This window comes from Leiobunum rupestre, chromosome 11, assembly GCF_980474605.1.
Source record: "Leiobunum rupestre chromosome 11, qqLeiRupe1.1.hap1, whole genome shotgun sequence".
NCBI classification, from domain to species: Eukaryota; Metazoa; Arthropoda; class Arachnida; order Opiliones; family Sclerosomatidae; genus Leiobunum; species Leiobunum rupestre.
In genome coordinates this window covers 4,935,889-4,953,889 of record NC_143394.1, presented here as the reverse complement: position 1 = coordinate 4,953,889, position 18,001 = coordinate 4,935,889, and the positions used below count along the sequence as shown (strand labels likewise).

The window sequence follows — 18,001 nt, the reverse complement described above, 5'->3', positions numbered from 1 at the left end:
AACCAAGTGGTACTTGTACCGGTTGAAGAAACCAAGTGGTACTTGTACCGGTTGAAGAAACCAAGTGGTACTTGTACCGGTTGAAGAAACCAAGTGGTACTTGTACCGGTTGAAGAAACCAAGTGGTACTTGTACCGGTTGAAGAAACCAAGTGGTACTTGTACCGGTTGAAGAAACCAAGTGGTACTTGTACCGGTTGAAGAAACCAAGTGGTACTTGTACCGGTTGAAGAAACCAAGTGGTACTTGTACCGGTTGAAGAAACCAAGTGGTACTTGTACCGGTTGAAGAAACCAGGTGGAACTTGTACCCGTTGAAGAAACCAAGTGGTACTTGTACCGGTTGAAGAAACCAAGTGGTACTTGTACCGGTTGAAGAAACCAAGTGGTACTTGTACCGGTTGAAGAAACCAAGTGGTACTTGTACCGGTTGAAGAAACCAAGTGGTACTTGTACCGGTTGAAGAAACCAAGTGGTACTTGTACCGGTTGAAGAAACCAAGTGGTACTTGTACCGGTTGAAGAAACCAAGTGGTACTTGTACCGGTTGAAGAAACCAGGTGGTACTTGTACCGGTTGAAGAAACCAGGTGGTACTTGTACCGGTTGAAGAAACCAGGTGGTACTTGTACCGGTTGAAGAAACCAGGTGGTACTTGTACCGGTTGAAGAAACCAGGTGGTACTTGTACCGGTTGAAGAAACCAAGTGGTACTTGTACCGGTTGAAGAAACCAGGTTGCGGCCCATTTTCTCGGTAGCTTTATCTATAACTTGTACCGAAGCTTCCGCCATCGTAACGCGCAGTTAACTGCCGAAAACTAAATAATTCTAGCGTTTGACAAAATGTAGTTATATTGTTCGAATTTCGGATTTTCGAAAGGTTATAAGAAACAAAAGTTCAAAAGTCCTTTTTTCCGACAATAGCTAGTTTATATAATTTTTGTAGGATTGCCGTTTCTCTTTATAGCTATATTATCCAAATAAAGAACTTGACCGAAAATCATAAAACAGTTAATTTAATTAACGAAATAAAATGAGTTTACACATTAGTTTTCATTTGGTTGAAAAATTAACTGTAAAAAAAAGATTGACATAAATAACTTTTGGTTATCTAAGGAATTCTATACTCGTAATTAAAAGTGTTAAACGATAAATAAACGGTGATAAAATTTATCAAAACATGAAGTGGTTCATTTTTTGGATAAAATTAATCGTATAATACGAAGAACATCTTTATTCAAATAATAATTTATCGGATAAACTGGAAAATTTTATTTATGGATAAAAGTTTACCAATCCCCGAGCCCTATATTATACTATAGCTAAATCTAGCAAATTCACTGCGTGGTTGGATTTGTAATGGGCAAAATATCAAAATTATAGAATTTTATAGGACTTTGGGGGAATTTGGCTAAAAATATAGGATGTTATAGGACATTTTTGAAAATATAGGATTTTATAGGAATTATAGGACCTCTGGGGGCCCTGCAGTTAATGGGGTTTATATATGCACCCAAGATGATTATAAAGAACTGGGCTGGGGGGCGCTGGTCCCGCCGACATGAACATTCCCACAAAATTAAGGTTTTTCGAAAAAAATTACCTTTTCCCCAATCCCCACAGCCAAAATGACAACAATATGGGAAATTTCCCAAAATCTGGCAACACTGCCCAAACCTTTCTTAGTATTTTCTTAACATCTCTAATGACGTCATGCTAATATCCCATATGTGGAAATTTTGCGGCGAGAACCATTCATTGGATCGGCAAAAAATAGAATTTTCGCACCTAAATTAGGGGATAATTTCGATCGTCGAGTGGAAACACTGCTAAGAAACGACAGTCGAAACCAGACTTGGAAATAGTGATATTTTTTACGGGGGCCCTGCGGGCCCCCGACGCCCCTTAAGTTTCTTTTCATTGAGAGCCACTGGCCCAAGCGGGGGGGATTAGGGGAAAAATTTTAAAATTAGGTAGGGAAAATAGGAAAATAAAAATTGGTTACGTTACTTACATAACATTTATTAACTTTAAAACAAGCAAGTATATTATAATATCACACATAATTATTTGTAACGCTAGATCCCGCTCTCGTATAGGGCGTACAAATCAATATGTTCCAGAAATTTCCGTAAAATGTTTAATAAATATTTTTTAATTAAATTGAGAGCCCCGGTGGCCCGCAACCCCCGTTCGAATGATTTATTTTAAGAGCCCACTGATTTTTATTAAGAGCCATTGGCCCCAAGACTCCCGCTAATTCCAAGTCTGGTCGAAACGTTTGCCGCGGAAGTTATCGAATTTTCGCAACGTGGCAGTTAAATTTTGCTTGGCACTCGTTTGAGTGTCACTTTCGCAGTTATTCTTCCGGAGTTTGGGTGCCTCATTTCGTAATAATTATTACGTTTATTGAAGTTAATTTACTTGATTTAAATGATTTAGTTAATAGTTATTCGTCAACATAATAAGTCAACACGTCCAAGCTAACAATGTAAGTAAACTAAAGTTTTCAATATAAGGCGTTAGGCGTCATAGCCCGGAGCTTAGCCGAGTTTGTTATACATTTTTCAGTTTATCTCGCGTTCTCGAGTTTCTCTCGAGTTTTCGTTCAGTTTCATTGAGAGAGACTGGCATCAAAAATCTACTCATCATCTACTGTTATAATCTTTTACGCTTAAACTCCTTGCAAAAACTACCTTCCTTCATAATACTCGGTGTGTATTTATTTACGGTACGGGGGCATATAAATCCAAAGTGCGTGTTAGACCAAAGATAATCTAGACTACGTAACCGGAGCTAATTTATAAGAAAGTAGAGGAACGGAATGGAATTGGAGCAAATTTCCGAAAAATCGTTGTAACGGAACGGGATCGGAGCAAAATTCCGAAAAATCGTTGTAACGGAACGGGATCGGAGCAAATTTCCGAAAAATCATTGTAACGGAACGGGATCGGAGAAAAATTCCGTAAAATCGTTGTAACGGAACGGGATCGGATCAAATTTCCGAACAATCGTTGTAACGGAACGGGATCGGAGCAATTTCCGAAAAATCGTTATAACGGAACGGGTTCGGAGCAAATTTCCGAAAAATCGTTGTAACGGAACGGGATCGGAGCAAATTTCCGAAAGATCGTTGTAACGGAACGGGATCGGAGCAAATTTCCGAAAAATCGTTGTAACGGAACGGGATCGAAGCAAATTCCGAAAAATCGTTGTAACGGAACGGGATCGGAGCAAAATTCCGAAAAATCGTTGTAACGGAACGGGATCGGAGCAAAATTCCGAAAAATCGTTGTAACGGAATGGGATCGGAGCAAATTTCCGAAAAATCGTTGTAACGGAACGGGATCGGAGCAAATTTCCGAAAAATCGTTGTACCGGAACGGGTTCGGAGCAAATTTCCGAAAAATCGTTGTAACGGAACGGGTTCGGAGCAAATTTCCGAAAAATCGTTGTAACGGAACGGGATCGGAGCAAATTTCCGAAAAATCGTTGTAACGGAACGGGATCGGAGCAAATTTCCGAAAAATCGTTGTAACGGAACGGGATCGGAGCAAATTTCCGAAAAATCGTTGTAACGGAACGGGATCGGAGCAAATTTCCGAAAAATCGTTGTAACGGAACGGGATCGGAGCAAATTTCCGAAAAATCGTTGTAACGGAACGGGATCGGAGCAAAATTCCGAAAAATCGTTGTAACGGAACGGGATCGGAGCAAATTTCCGAAAAATCGTTGTAACGGAACGGGATCGGAGCAAATTTCCGAAAAATCGTTGTAACGGAACGGGATCGGAGCAAATTTCCGAAAAATCGTTGTAACGGAACGGGTTCGGAGCAAATTTCCGAAAAATCGTTGTAACGGAACGGGATCGGAGCAAATTTCCGAAAAATCGTTGTAACGGAACGGGTTCGGAGCAAATTTCCGAAAAATCGTTGTAACGGAACGGGATCGGAGCAAATTTCCGAAAAATCGTTGTAACGGAACGGGATCGGAGCAAATTTCCGAAAAATCGTTGTAACGGAACGGGATCGGAGCAAATTTCCGAAAAATCGTTGTAACGGAACGGGATCAGAGCAAATTTCCGAAAAATCGTTGTAACGGAACGGGATCGGAGCAAATTTCCGAAAAATCGTTGTAACGGAACGGGATCGGAGCAAAATTCCGAAAAATCGTTGTAACGGAACGGGATCGGAGCAAAATTCCGAAAAATCGTTGTAACGGAACGGGATCGGAGCAAATTTCCGAAAAATCGTTGTAACGGAACGGGATCGGAGCAAATTTCCGAAAAATCGTTGTAACGGAACGGGATCGGAGCAAATTTCCGAAAAATCGTTGTAACGGAACGGGATCGGAGCAAATTTCCGAAAAATCGTTGTAACGGAACGGGATCGGAGCAAATTTCCGAAAAATCGTTGTAACGGAACGGGATCGGAGCAAATTTCCGAAAAATCGTTGTAACGGAACGGGATCGGAGCAAAATTCCGAAAAATCGTTGTAACGGAACGGGATCGGAGCAAAATTCCGAAAAATCGTTGTAACGGAACGGGATCGGAGCAAATTTCCGAAAAATCGTTGTAACGGAACGGGATCGGAGCAAATTTCCGAAAAATCGTTGTAACGGAACGGGATCGGAGCAAAATTCCGAAAAATCGTTGTAACGGAACGGGATCGGAGCAAAATTCCGAAAAATCGTTGTAACGGAACGGGATCGGAGCAAATTTCCGAAAAATCGTTGTAACGGAACGGGATCGGAGCAAATTTCCGAAAAATCGTTGTACCGGAACGGGATCGGAGCAAATTTCCGAAAAATCGTTGTAACGGAACGGGATCGGAGCAAATTTCGAAAAAAAAGTCGTATATTGAAGGCTTCGGATTCCGAAAATGGGGTAAATTTAAGCTTCGTTGTTCTCCAACGAGCTGGCTCGGACGGGGACGGTTTCAAGAAAAGGGGGAAGCGGTTCTTTTTCATTTATCTCTTGGCTGCTGATCAAAGACTATATAACGCTTCGCTTACTAGACAGGCGTGTTCTATGGCTCAACTTGCATACCGATTGTGGCTCCATCTCGACGCTGGCCCAAAATTTACCCTACCTTGAGCTGTGTTACTAGTGGCGCCTCTAGCCGCGGGTCCAAATAATACCCCAGCTTTTACAGTGCTACAGAGGTGTTAACAGGTTTTTCCTAGGAACACGCCTGTCTAGTGAGCGAAGCGTTATATTGCTGCTGATTGGGTCTCCCACTTTCCCAGACAGTGAGATCATAATCCCCCTTTTGCCCATCCCTCTTTCTACCGGCTCGTGTGAAACATAACTGCAACTGAAGCCTTTTTCTCTACGACTACGTTGCGTACATCAATGCGAAGTATCTCAAAAGGTACAAAGGCCGTTTAGCGAAAAGGGAGAATAAATTGGCGAGGTGCTTGCGGTAAAGTTTTAGTTTTACATTCAATTCAATAGAAATAATAATTGTTTCTGTAAATTTCTGTATTCAGGAAAATAAAATAATTTTTCCTAATTTTTCAAGACTATAGACTCGGTGCCTCCGATATTATTAGAGGCCGGCGCGCGCTTGATCGTGAGAGGGGTAAATTTTCAAGTCATAGTTCAAATATACCCCGAGATGTGGCGCTGCTTCTCGTAAAGTTTTGGGCTACCAGTTTGACGGCGTTTTAGCGCAATTTGGCGATTTTGCAGCGCAATTGGGCTTTCATCGTTATTCACCGGCGCAAATTTGAAAACAATGTTTTCACTAGCTACATTTTTGGTGATTAGCCATCTTTATAATGGTTATTTTATTACACCGATTGAAATCGTGCTTATTTTAAGCAGTAGGCATATTAATTCAAAAAACGTTTTGAGATTAAAAACTATCTATAGGAATTTATTTGACTGTACTACACTTTTTTAAAAATTGATTTTATCACGCTGGGAAAGCTCAGTTATAAAATTTGAAAAATTTTAGTTTTGAAGTTTTTACTGAAAATCTAGAAATATGTTGTAGCATTTAAAATATAGTCTTGAAACTTAGATTTAAAATATTGAATATTTAACATTTGTAAGGGTCATAATACTTTTCTTTAAACTTTTAGTGCTTTACGTGATAATGGCTTTTTACGAATTTTGTTTACATATTAAAGTAAACCGATAGGTTTACTGTTTATTCTTACCCTCGACTCCTGCCTTCCACTCCATCCCCGTTTAGCTGTTTATCCCGTACCCTATCGTGTAGCATTGCGCTATATTCGATCGCTACACTTCAAATTTGCAAAAACATCGCATTTCGACACTTTTGTATACAGTACGGTCTAGAGAACAAACTACTTATCGTAGGTGAAATCGGAAAACACCATTCGATTTCTGACATTTCAATCCTCAGACTTTGCTATATTTCAAGTCAATTCCAGTTAATTTTAGTTAGTAAATCATCGAATACAAATTCAGTTAATAATTTATAAGCTCTAAAAACAACCGGCTAGAGATAGAGCGAGCTTTTCGGGACGGGAGAAAGGGGAAGACGCGGGGGTGGAATACTTGTCTAAGAGGGAAAAAGGGCCGTGATTGGCCCTTTCGCTTTTAGCACGCCAGTCGCAGAGTTGCCATAAGTGATTATTTAGTTTTTAAATCTGATAGTGCAACGTTCAAGGTATTTATAATTATATTTATTTTCCAAAAATTACTTTGGTATGTTAAGCCTTGGTACAATTATTACATAATTAAAAAGGCTTCAGTAAAATTGCAAATAAATAAAATAGGAGTCGAGATGGAATTTTTTTTTTGATACCGTGATTTCCGTAAATTCTACCCTACATAGCGCTTATTTTTTAGAACTGACAAGGAAACGGTAAAGTAGGACTCTTGAATGAGCTTATATTGGTAGTTAGACTATAGTATATATATTATTTTAAATATTTTGAAAACGACTACCGCAAACTGCGTAAATTACTTGGTATACGTTTATGCTTAGACTATACTAAATATAAATTACTTGGTATACGTTTATGCTTAGACTATACTAAATATAAATTACGTGGTATACGTTTATGCTTAGACTATACTAAATATAAATTACTTGGTATACGTTTATGCTTAGACTATACTAAATATAAATTACTTGGTATACGTTTATGCTTAGACTATACTAAATATAAATTACTTGGTATACGTTTATGCTTAGACTATACTAAATATAAATTACTTGGTATACGTTTATGCTTAGACTATACTAAATATAAATTACTTGGTATACGTTTATGCTTAGACTATACTAAATATAAATTACTTGGTATACGTTTATGCTTAGACTATACTAAATATCATGTTAATCCAAATCTGAGATTAATAAAAACGAAGTTGAATTATGATTATTTCATTACGTAACTTCGAATTAATCAATTACTTAAACAAATAGTCGACATTAATATCAAAATTTTAGCACAATGAAAAAGGGACATATATTATACAAAAACAGTTCTCTGAACTGAAAAAAACCGTGTTTATTCTTGTAAATGTTACGGCTAAGAAGGGACAGATATTGAAAGTTCACATCTTGTAAATGTTACGGCTAAGAAGGGACAGATATTGAAAGTTCACAACAGCGTTTCAAGTTCTGTTTAATTTTCCCAAGTGACTTACGCTGGAATAGCCCTTTAAGGGTATTCCTAAGGGCTACTCCAGCGTTTAAGTTTATTTCCTACCGACTGAAATAATCCGGGACCGCAATGCGCATGCGTGTTAGCTGAAAATTCATCGGTGTTCCGTAAGTCACTTGGGAAAATTAAACAGAACTTGAAACGCTGTTGTGAACTTTCAATATCTGTCCCTTCTTAGCCGTAACATTTACAAGATGTGAACTTTCAATATCTGTCCCTTCTTAGCCGTAGCATGATTGTTCAATAGAGGTCTCAAATATTTTTCTAGCAATATTTTGGGAAGTTTCTCATTATTGCATTTACATTTTAAGGGGGTGCTAAAATAAGGAAGGATCACTTCCATGTAAGCTTGAAGTACCTTATTTCGGGGGAATAATTTAAGAGAGTATTCAACAAAATCTGTTACTAAAACTAAAATAGAAATTAATAGACGTGAAGGATATTTGAGACCTCCACGATCTTGTTCTCTAATGAGCGCATGTATTGGGGAGTTTGACAATGGTTGCACCAATTTCTCAAGGCAGTCCCAGCAATCGGTGTTTTCTTCGGTAATCTTTAAAATATGACCCACCAATCATAGCTACAGAAAGACTTTTAATTGATACACCAGTGTTATCTATATTAAAAGGGGAAAATATTAAAATTACCATTATTAACTTGTACACTAAAAAGTGAAGCGGGTATTTTAACTTTCTGGACACTTTGAATTTGCAAATGCGGACCCAGATCAGTATTATTATCATTCAAAACTGTGAATAAAATAATGAAAAGCTTAAATTTAAACTCCAAGGCCATATTATTACTAGTTTATATTTACATTCTAGGTTTGATTTAGACCCACTGCTGCAGTTTTATGAAGTAGATGCTTTGAAGATACCAATTCTGAGGGTGTGTTCCAGGCTCAAAACACATGAACGTACATTAATTTGGTCATTAAACCCTCCAGAGTGTCTCATGTGAAAGATTGTTTGTTCAATAGCATCACTAGAAAACTTTCTAGTAAAAACATAGTGAAATCCATTATTAAGCAAGTATTTGACTAGAGCCACCGTTGATTTTGTGGTCACATTTAACGCTTCAAACGTTTCATCTGTAAACCGTTCTTCTTTGATGGTGGCATTTACTTGGATGACTTCAATAAATGGTAAAAACTCATTAATCAGCCAGTCAAGCCTTTCATCGTTGATATTTACAAATGGAAGTTTGCTTGGGTTTCTTAAATGAATTCCGTACGTCTTATTGTGAACATCGTGGATTTCAAACCAAGCTCTGATCATCTCCATAAAATATATTGTGCCATCCAAGTCCTCTACTTCTTCTTTACTGCACATGTTAAGTCTTGAAATAGTTCTCAAGGCTGCAGTCACAGGTTCGGAAAATAGTTGTATAGCTCTCAAAACGTTCATTTTCTCAAAGCTTGTTGGAAATAAGTGCTTATGAGTTAAAAATCTTACTAGTTTGAAATCTGATTTTATAACAAGCCCAATGTAAACCAAATATCTAGCAAGAAATTGCGATCTCAAATTTTTGATTATGTGACTTTGGTCAAAGGCGATGGAAAGTTTGCGACTAGTGTCTGAAGGATGAAATACTTCGGGCAACAATTCCCCATTACCCAGGGTTGGCAGACTGGATTAAACAACCCTGGTTTAAGCCGGATTTAACCACCAAATAAAATCCATGGTTAAAACCACTTTTTTATAAAAAAAATTGAGAAATGAATTAGAAACATTGACAAAACTTAACCTTCACTTTTTGTCGCGAGTAATGAGAGCTAACATATAAGCAATTAGGGTATCTTAATATTAATTTTGCGCGTGAAAATACGCTGCCATGTTAGGGTATAAAAGCTATACCTCACAATGTAAAGGTACTGTCACGCGCAAAAACTTAATTTTGAAATCGGGCAATTTGAGCAATGAGGGCTTGATATAAGCAATTTGATCATTTTTTATTAATGGTTTTATCCGGTTTAAACCACCGGTTACAGCCGGATTTAACCATACTGGATTTTTCAATTTTTAAAAAAGCCGGTTTTTTGCCAACCCTGCCATTACCAAATTTGCTTATTTTGATTGGACAAGGGAGAAAGAGGCAACCTCTTTGAGCTTTCTTTTCCTTCTTTCAACTTTTTGATTTGGCTACCTTTAATAACATTATAGCCTGGTAGATATTCATTAGATAAGACTGGTACTGCATGGTTCAACAACGTCGTTCTCTTGGTTGAATTACTGAAGTCCGAGGTATCAAAGTGGTTACTACATATTAATGCTTCTCCTTTGTCATATCATCAGGAAAAATTGCTTTAATCCAAAGATTTTTTTCCCGCGTCTCTTGGAAACTTATGAAAACTAACATTCGCAGGGTTGGCAAAAAACCGGCTTTTTTACAAATTGAAAAATCCAGTATAGTTAAATCCGGTTGTATCCGGTGGTTTAAATCGGTTAAAACCATTAATAAAAAATGATCAAATTGCTTATATCAAGCCCTCATTGCTCAAATTGCCCGATTTCAAAATAAAGTTTTTGCGCGTGACAGTACCTTTACATTGTGAGGTATAGGAGACTTATTTACCCGCTTTTATACCCTAACATGGCAGCGTATTTTCACGCGCAAAATTAATATTAAGATACCCTAATTGCTTATATGTTAGCTCTCATTACTTGCGACAAAAAGTGAAAGTAGGGTCAGAATACCGATTCAAAAAGGTCCTGCCTCCGGGGGAAGGAAATGCAGAGCCAAAGGCAGGGGAGGCTGGGGGATGCAGGGAGGCAGGGGGAAGGAAATGCAGAGCCAAAGGCAGGGGAGGCTGGGGGATGCAGGGAGGCAGAGGGAAGGAAATGCAGAGCCAAAGGCATGGGAGGCTGGGGGATGCAGGGAGGCCGGGAGGCAGAGGGAAAGAAATGCAGAGCCAAAGGCAGGGGATGCAGAGAGGCAGGGAGGCAGGGGGAAGGAAATGCAGAGGCAAAGGCAGGGGAGGCTGGGGAAAGCGAAGAGGCAGGTTGATAAAATAGAGGTTTTGTATAGTGAAAATTATTATGACGTGTTAGTATATATAGACGGACACCAGGGTAAAAATTAATTAACACTCAACGGATCAACAAAATACGAAACTATCAAACGCAATGTAGGTATACGGCTTATTGAAGATATCCTCTAAATATTCTCTAATCACATTTCTTATACAAAAGGCCATGGCAAAAATGTCAGATGAATCGTCTTACACTGTAAAGAATAAAAAATCCATAGTTATAGATTTCGAATTCCTCGATGGGAAGATGGGTTCTGTGAAAATAGTAAAGGAACTATCTGCCACATCGGCTACGGCTTCCCCGCGAGTGGCTTCATGGGTGTTTCTACCTCCGTATGAAGAATTGGAAATTCCATTACGTAGTCGACAGCAAAACGGGTGGGTTATCCGACGTATTCACGGACTACCTTGGGACTATGGTTTCACACCATACAGCAAGTTAAATGACTGTATATCAATGGCAGTGCAAGGTTACGATCGTGTCTTTTGCAAAGGACTTGAAAAATGTTTATTTCTGTTGAAAATAATCAACCGTGAAGTCATTGATTTAAACAGTGTGGGGTGTCCAAAAGTGTCAGAACTGGGTGGCGAAGGGACAATGTTTTCTTGTTTATATGAACATAGAACTAATTGTGTAAATAAAAATTATTCATGTTCGTTAGAAAAATCTATACAGTTCTCTGAGTGGAAGTAGGGTCTTCGAGCCGGTCCCAGGGAGTATACAGTGGAAGGCCTCCACCCGTCCCACCCGTCCCACCCGTCCCGCCCGCACCGCCCGCGAGTACCGTGGTGGTGAACAGCCAAAGGTAGGGTGGTGCTGGTGGTGAATTGTAGAAGGCAGGGTGGCGCTGGTGGTGAATTAATAAAGTGACACCATCGAGCGGTGTGGGTGGTGAACTAGCAATGTTACATCTCCACCGTAATGTTATAGTATAAATATAGGTGGGATCTTGGTAAAAGAACATTCTACGGAACAAGTATCAACACGAAATCATCTATGTAAGTATATTAGTTTTTTTACTTAGTAAATATTTTGTGTATGTTCCTAACATATAAATTTTCATAGCATGTTTGCCCAAGTTTTGTTCGCCGTCTCGTCAGAGAAATTCATCGAGGTTACGTCTACACTAGATGTGCGTCTGGGACTCCGAGATAGTGCTACGGGAATCACCTTAGACGAAGCCGATTTTCATGAGTTATACCAAAAGAAGGATGAAATACTAGCTTTCTTCGAGAAGGATGACGCCCCAGGATCATCGTGCTTTTTCAGCGGTTCCGAGACGAAACGTGTTGAACTAAGAACGTATCAGAATCGAAAAATTTTGGATATCCGGGAGATGGTTCCGGGGTACGGTGAATTGTACGGCAAGTTTTTCCCAACCAAGAAGGGTTTCGCCATTGGTTACGCTCTCACCAAAGTGCTAATGGATATGTATAAAGACGTTGTAACATACCTAAATGAAGCAAATAGGATATATGACCTTTTAAAGGACACTATTTTGGAACAGTTGCGTGTTAATATCCGCCAGTGTTGCTACGGATGTACCGTGGACCATCCGTCACAGACTCAACACAACTGTCTAGAAGACTGGGATATGCGTGTTGAAATGAACTACGACACTGCGATAAGAAATCTTGACTACATTGAGATTTATAAAATTTTTACTTTAAAAACCTTTTTAAATGAAGAATTTTGTAAATGCATGGTCGCCAGAATAGTCTGTAACGCTAAACAACTTTTGTGAATAAAACTATTTGATTTGAGAAAAATGTGTCATTCTTTAAAATGGATTTCAGGTTGCAACATCCTTTTAACGGTCTGATCGCGGGTGCGACTCAGTCTGGGAAATCCTTTTTCGTGGCTAGTCTTATCAAATATAAAGATACGTGTATTTCACCCCCACCAGAGAGAATTATATGGTGCTATACGGAATATCAACCCAAACTGTTTAATTCGGTATTAGATGATACACCCACCGTTGAATTTCACGAAGGGTTATTAGACGTTAAAATTTTAGACCCAAATGTCAAGAATTTTGTTATTCTTGATGATTTACTTTGTGAAATATCAAATAACAAGGATGTCACGAATTTGTTTATAAGAGGTTCTCATCATAAAAACACGTCGGTTTTTGTACTTATGCAAAATTTGTATTATCCTGGGAAGGAAATTAGAACGTTGAATTTAAACGCGCACTATCTGATAATTTTCAAGACACCACGTGACAAATCGGCGATATTTCATTTGGCTAGACAGATTTCCCCAACTAACAGTAAACACGTCATCGACGCCTTTCATCAAGCAATCGCTAGAGACTTTGGGTATTTATGGGTGGATTTGAAACCAACTACGTCAGACGATCACAGACTACGAACCGGACTTATACCAGGAGAAGAGGCTGCCGTTTTTATCCCAAAATGAAGAGAATTCATAATCATAAGGGGTTTTTAAAATATCTGTCTAAGTGTAATTCGTGTCAAAGAAATGCCGCCATCAAATATGCTAATAACGACGCGATTAAAGCTATTGTGGAATGCTGTATAAATGTTCTGCGTGGCAATGTAAAACTGTCAGATGATCATAAGAAGCGATTGAAGCGACATTGTCATATTTTGCGGAAGATATCTAAACCCACTACAATCGCAAAACGGAAAAAGATTCTAATACAGAAGGGAGGTTTTTTACCGTTACTCTTAGCACCACTTCTTTCAATTGTGAGCAGTGCTGCAGGCGCGGCTATAAGTAGAGCTATCAAAAATGGCTAGGAAGATGATCTTAGTCCCCGAAGACGTTTATCGACGACTCAATTCGCAACCAAAACTTGACGAAAACTTGGATACGAAAACGGTTTTAAATAATCAAAATCTTAATCAATCACAAAAAGTAGAGTTGTACAACCATTTATTACAACTCAACAAAAGAACTAAGAAAGCGAAACTCGTTGAAGAACCGAAAAGAAAGAAAGACTGGTATTCGGAAATAGCTATCGCGATACCAGATTCACATCTAAAACCCGTCATTGCTTTGTACAAGTGGATTGAAAGAAACAGTAAAATTGAATGGTCCACCAGTGGTGAACTTATTTATAAAGGACGTCCTATAGTTAGATCTAATATCATGGATATTTTACACGAATCAGTTAAAGGATACAAAACCAAACCAAAACATGAAATTGTTGGATTAGATAACTTTTATAAATTGTTGGCCAAGGAAAATGTACCCAAATACTTGTAAAAAATAAATTCCCCTTTGAATCCCCTATTGAAAATGTACCTATTATTTCTAACGATTCACCAGAAAAGGTGTACGATGATTCAGATTATTTACCTCCAAGTCCCGAATCAATTTATGGCAATGGATTATTGAGTTGGATAAATTTGAAATAAAGAATATAATAATATATCAGGTTTCAGTTCTTTCATTCACGAATTATACCTCAACATGGAAGGTGGCACCGATCCTACTCCGTCTGGGTTGATAACCTCTTTATCGATATCATACTTGAAATCACCCAAAGTTATTACGGCGTTTTTGTTATTATTTATTATTATCGTTTTTGAACTATTTGATTTCGCGTACTGGTATCACGAACGGAAAATGAACTGTACGATGAATGGATAAGTTAGAAGAAATATACTTCAATGTAAAGGACGCCGGTAGTTACGGAGGCATTCGTGGTCTCTATCGGGCTGCCAGAGAGAGGGGAATTAAAGTTAACATAAACGACGTGAGAGAATTTTTAAAACGCCAAGATACGTACACGTTACACCGACCAGTGAGACACAATTTTCGAAGAAACAAGACGATAGTGTATGGGATAGACGAACAATGGCAACTTGATCTGGCAGACATGCAAGATATAAAAAATCACAATAGTGGATACCGATATATCTTATGTTGTATAGATGTATTTAGCAAATACGCATTCGCTGTGGCTACCAAGGATAAGAAAGGATCAACTATGGTAAAGTCATTCAAATCTATTTTAGAATCAGGTCGACAGCCGAAGGTTGTACAGACTGATCACGGTAACGAGTTTCTATGCAAAGAAGTTCAAGGTGAATTAAAACGTAGAGGAATCAAGTTTTTCGCAACGCACTCCGAAGTAAAATCTAGTATTATAGAACGATTCAATCGAACATTGAAGTCTCGAATGTACAGATATTTTACGGAGAAAGATACGCACAAATATATCGACGTTTTACCAGATTTATTGGAAGCTTATAATAACAACTACCACAAATCTATTAAATGCAAACCCGTTGAAGTGAAGAATGAAAATTCTAAACAAGTGTGGCAGAACCTATATGGGAAAGTTAATTTTTCACCCCCAGTCTCGTTCCCTTTTGAAATAGGTGACTTGGTTCGTATAAGCAAGAATAAAACTACGTTCGAAAAGGGTTACAAAGCCAATTATACCGAGGAAATATTCAAAGTAGCGCAGTGCATACCAAGAGACCCTCCGGTATATAAACTGGAGGATTTGAAAACTGAGCTCATTTCAGGAGTGTTCTACAAGGATGAAATACAGAAAATCGGGAAAGACCTTGATAACTGTTTGTTTAAAATAGATAAAGTTTTGAGAAAAAGAACTAAACCCGACGGAACGAAAGAACTTTTAGTACGTTGGCGTGGTTACAGTTCAGATTTTGACTCTTGGGTGCAAGAAATCGTAGTACTATGAGTTTCTATATAACGCTACCCTCGGACTCTTCTATACGTTATTTCAAAAACAACACTATAAGCAAGTTCAGGACGTATTTACCCGAACCCATTAAACTTGATGGAGCGTACGAAGTTGGTCTAGCCGAAATAAGTTATCCTAGAACGTGGAATAACGTTAATGAAGAATGTTTAGTTCGAATTTGGAATACTGTAGAAGATACTATAGACTCCTTGGAAGAACCTATAACTAAGAAGTCTAAAAAACAGTCAATCAAGAAGACGGAAAAGAACCCCGAAAATTTTGTGAAGAGAGATCTCAAAGATGAAATGCGTGATATAAGCATTCTTATACCTCCCGGATATTATGGCTCTACCGAAGAATTACTAGAGATTATGTCACTCGATGATGACGGACAAAAAATTAACTCAAGGGTCGAGTTTTATTACAATAAACCTAATCGGCGGGTGGTTATCGAAATTAAAGGAATGAATCAAGTTTACATACCACATGAAATCGCCATTATATTAGGATTCACGAGAATTCCAGGCAAAGATGTAACTGTAGTTACTTCAATGACAGCTCCTTTTAGTTGTGATATGGACGCTGGGTTACATTCTCTGTTCATATACTCCGATATCATACAAAGTCGATCGGTTGGAGATTCAGACGTTCCCTTATTACGTATTATAAGTATTCAAGGAAAAGACGGAGACACTGTTGAGAAGGAGTTTTCTAGACCTCATTATATGCCTATTGCGCATAACAATTTTCAAACCATTGAAATTAATATTATGAGTGAAATGGGTCAGCCTGTACATTTCGAAAGAGGAAAAGTTCACGTCACTCTACATTTTAGACCTCGAAGGACATGGACTTCTCTATAAAATCAGGTGTAAAAACTTTCTTCCGTTCATTTGTGGTTAACGTGTCAAAGGAGAAACATGTCTCCGCGTAATTTAGACCACGTTTCCGTAAACGATTATAATAACTATTATTTAAATCAAATTGGGCACGGATCAATTCCGGTATACCGTGGAGTAGCCGTGCAAAGAGGATATGGTCTTGGAAATATATTAGCCTCGGCATTTCGGTCAGCCATGCCTTTACTCAAAAAAGGTGCCACATTCCTTGGTCGAAAATTTTTAAATACCGGAGCAAAAATTGCTTCCGACGTCTCGAGTGGTGTGTCTATTAAAGACGCGTTAAAATCTCGGGGGAAAGAGGCGGGGAAAGAAACCTTAAGAAGAGCCGCCGAAGCAGTGAGTAAACTTAGTGGAAATGGACGTAAAAGGAAACGTAAAACGTCTCCCATCATCAGTTCAGTTCGAACCAGGAAGAAGAAAAGACGTTCTCTGCTTCAGTCTGATATATTCTCGTAATCATTGAACAATGTCGTTAGCCCACCCCAGTTCGCAGAACAGCATTAGCTCGGAACTTGATTTATTTCACGTACCTTATACTCAAACTGATATAATAGGAAGTCAATGGGTTGAATATATTCCAACATCGAACATAAATGAAAACCAAGCAATTATCTTTAATATCGCTGGAAACTCGGAGACTTACATTGATTTGAAAAATACTTTACTTCAAGTTCAAGTGAAAATTGTGAAAGCAGATGGAACTCTACCAAAACCCGATATTCACGACGCTGTATCTAAAACCACAACTCCTGCGGACAAAGTTGGCCCAGAAAATTTGTTTTTACACAGTCTCTTTGGCGAAGTTCACGTATCATTGGGTGACAGATCAGTTACGTCATGCCCTCAACAGTATCCTTACAAGAGTATGATTCAAACGCTCTTGACATATGGTGGGCCAGCCAAGGAAAGTTTCTTAACCGCGTCTCTATTCTATAAAGACAAAGCTGGGAAATTTGACGAGTTTTTCAATAACGACGGATTTACGAAACGCGCAAAATTTGCCCAAGAAGGTGTGATTGACATGATAGGAGTTGTACGAGCCGATATTTGTCAACAAAATCGATTTATTCCTAACCTGATAGACTTAAATTTCAAGTTTATCAAAAGCTCAAACGAGTTTTGTTTACACACAGACGGTGAAAAATGCAAAGTCATTTTCACACACGCATCAATGTTTGTCAGAAAAGTTAGATTGACGCCAGAGATTATGTTATCCCACGCTAAAACTTTGGAATTGGCAACAATGAAATATCCCATCACCACAAGGGAACAAAATATGCGTCAAAGACAACTTATATAATGGTCAAATACCGAGTAAGGTGGTGATCGGATTTGTGGACCAGAATGCGTATTTGGGAGACTACAAAATGTCACCTTTTAACTTTAAAAATTTTTCGTTAACTCAAATCGCCCTATACCTTGATGGTAGTAGTGTCCCGGCAAAACCATTAAACCCAAATTTCAAAGATAAGTTGTTTATGCGATCCTACGCTAATCTCTTTCTTCAAACTGGTCAATGGAATATTGATGAAGGAAATTTTATCGACCGTGATGAATTCGCCAATGGAAACGCACTATTCGTATTCGATTTAACTCCCGACCTCAATGGAAGTTCAACTGACTGTTTCAACCTGGTAAAGAACGGGAGCGTTCGTCTCGAATTAATATTCGGAGAATCATTGCCGTCAACAGTTAGCGTGATTTACTATTCCGAATATCAATCTTTGGTCGAGATC

The 18,001-nt window shown here is 38.4% G+C and overlaps 1 protein-coding gene across 1 annotated transcript; it reads left to right on the top strand.

Annotated features, from left to right (window-relative positions):
- Positions 1-16,731: 16,731 nt before the first annotated feature.
- Positions 16,732-17,565, top strand: LOC149921177 (uncharacterized protein F54H12.2-like). Its single transcript, XM_090162123.1, has one exon. It carries the CDS (start codon positions 16,732-16,734, stop codon positions 17,563-17,565), a length of 834 nt encoding a protein of 277 aa, XP_090018249.1.
- Positions 17,566-18,001: the final 436 nt, after the last annotated feature.

Excerpts from the sequence above, each read along its gene's own strand:
- LOC149921177 (XM_090162123.1), top strand. The coding sequence starts at position 16,732 with ATGTCGTTAGCCCACCCCAGTTCGCAGAACAGCATTAGCTCGGAACTT.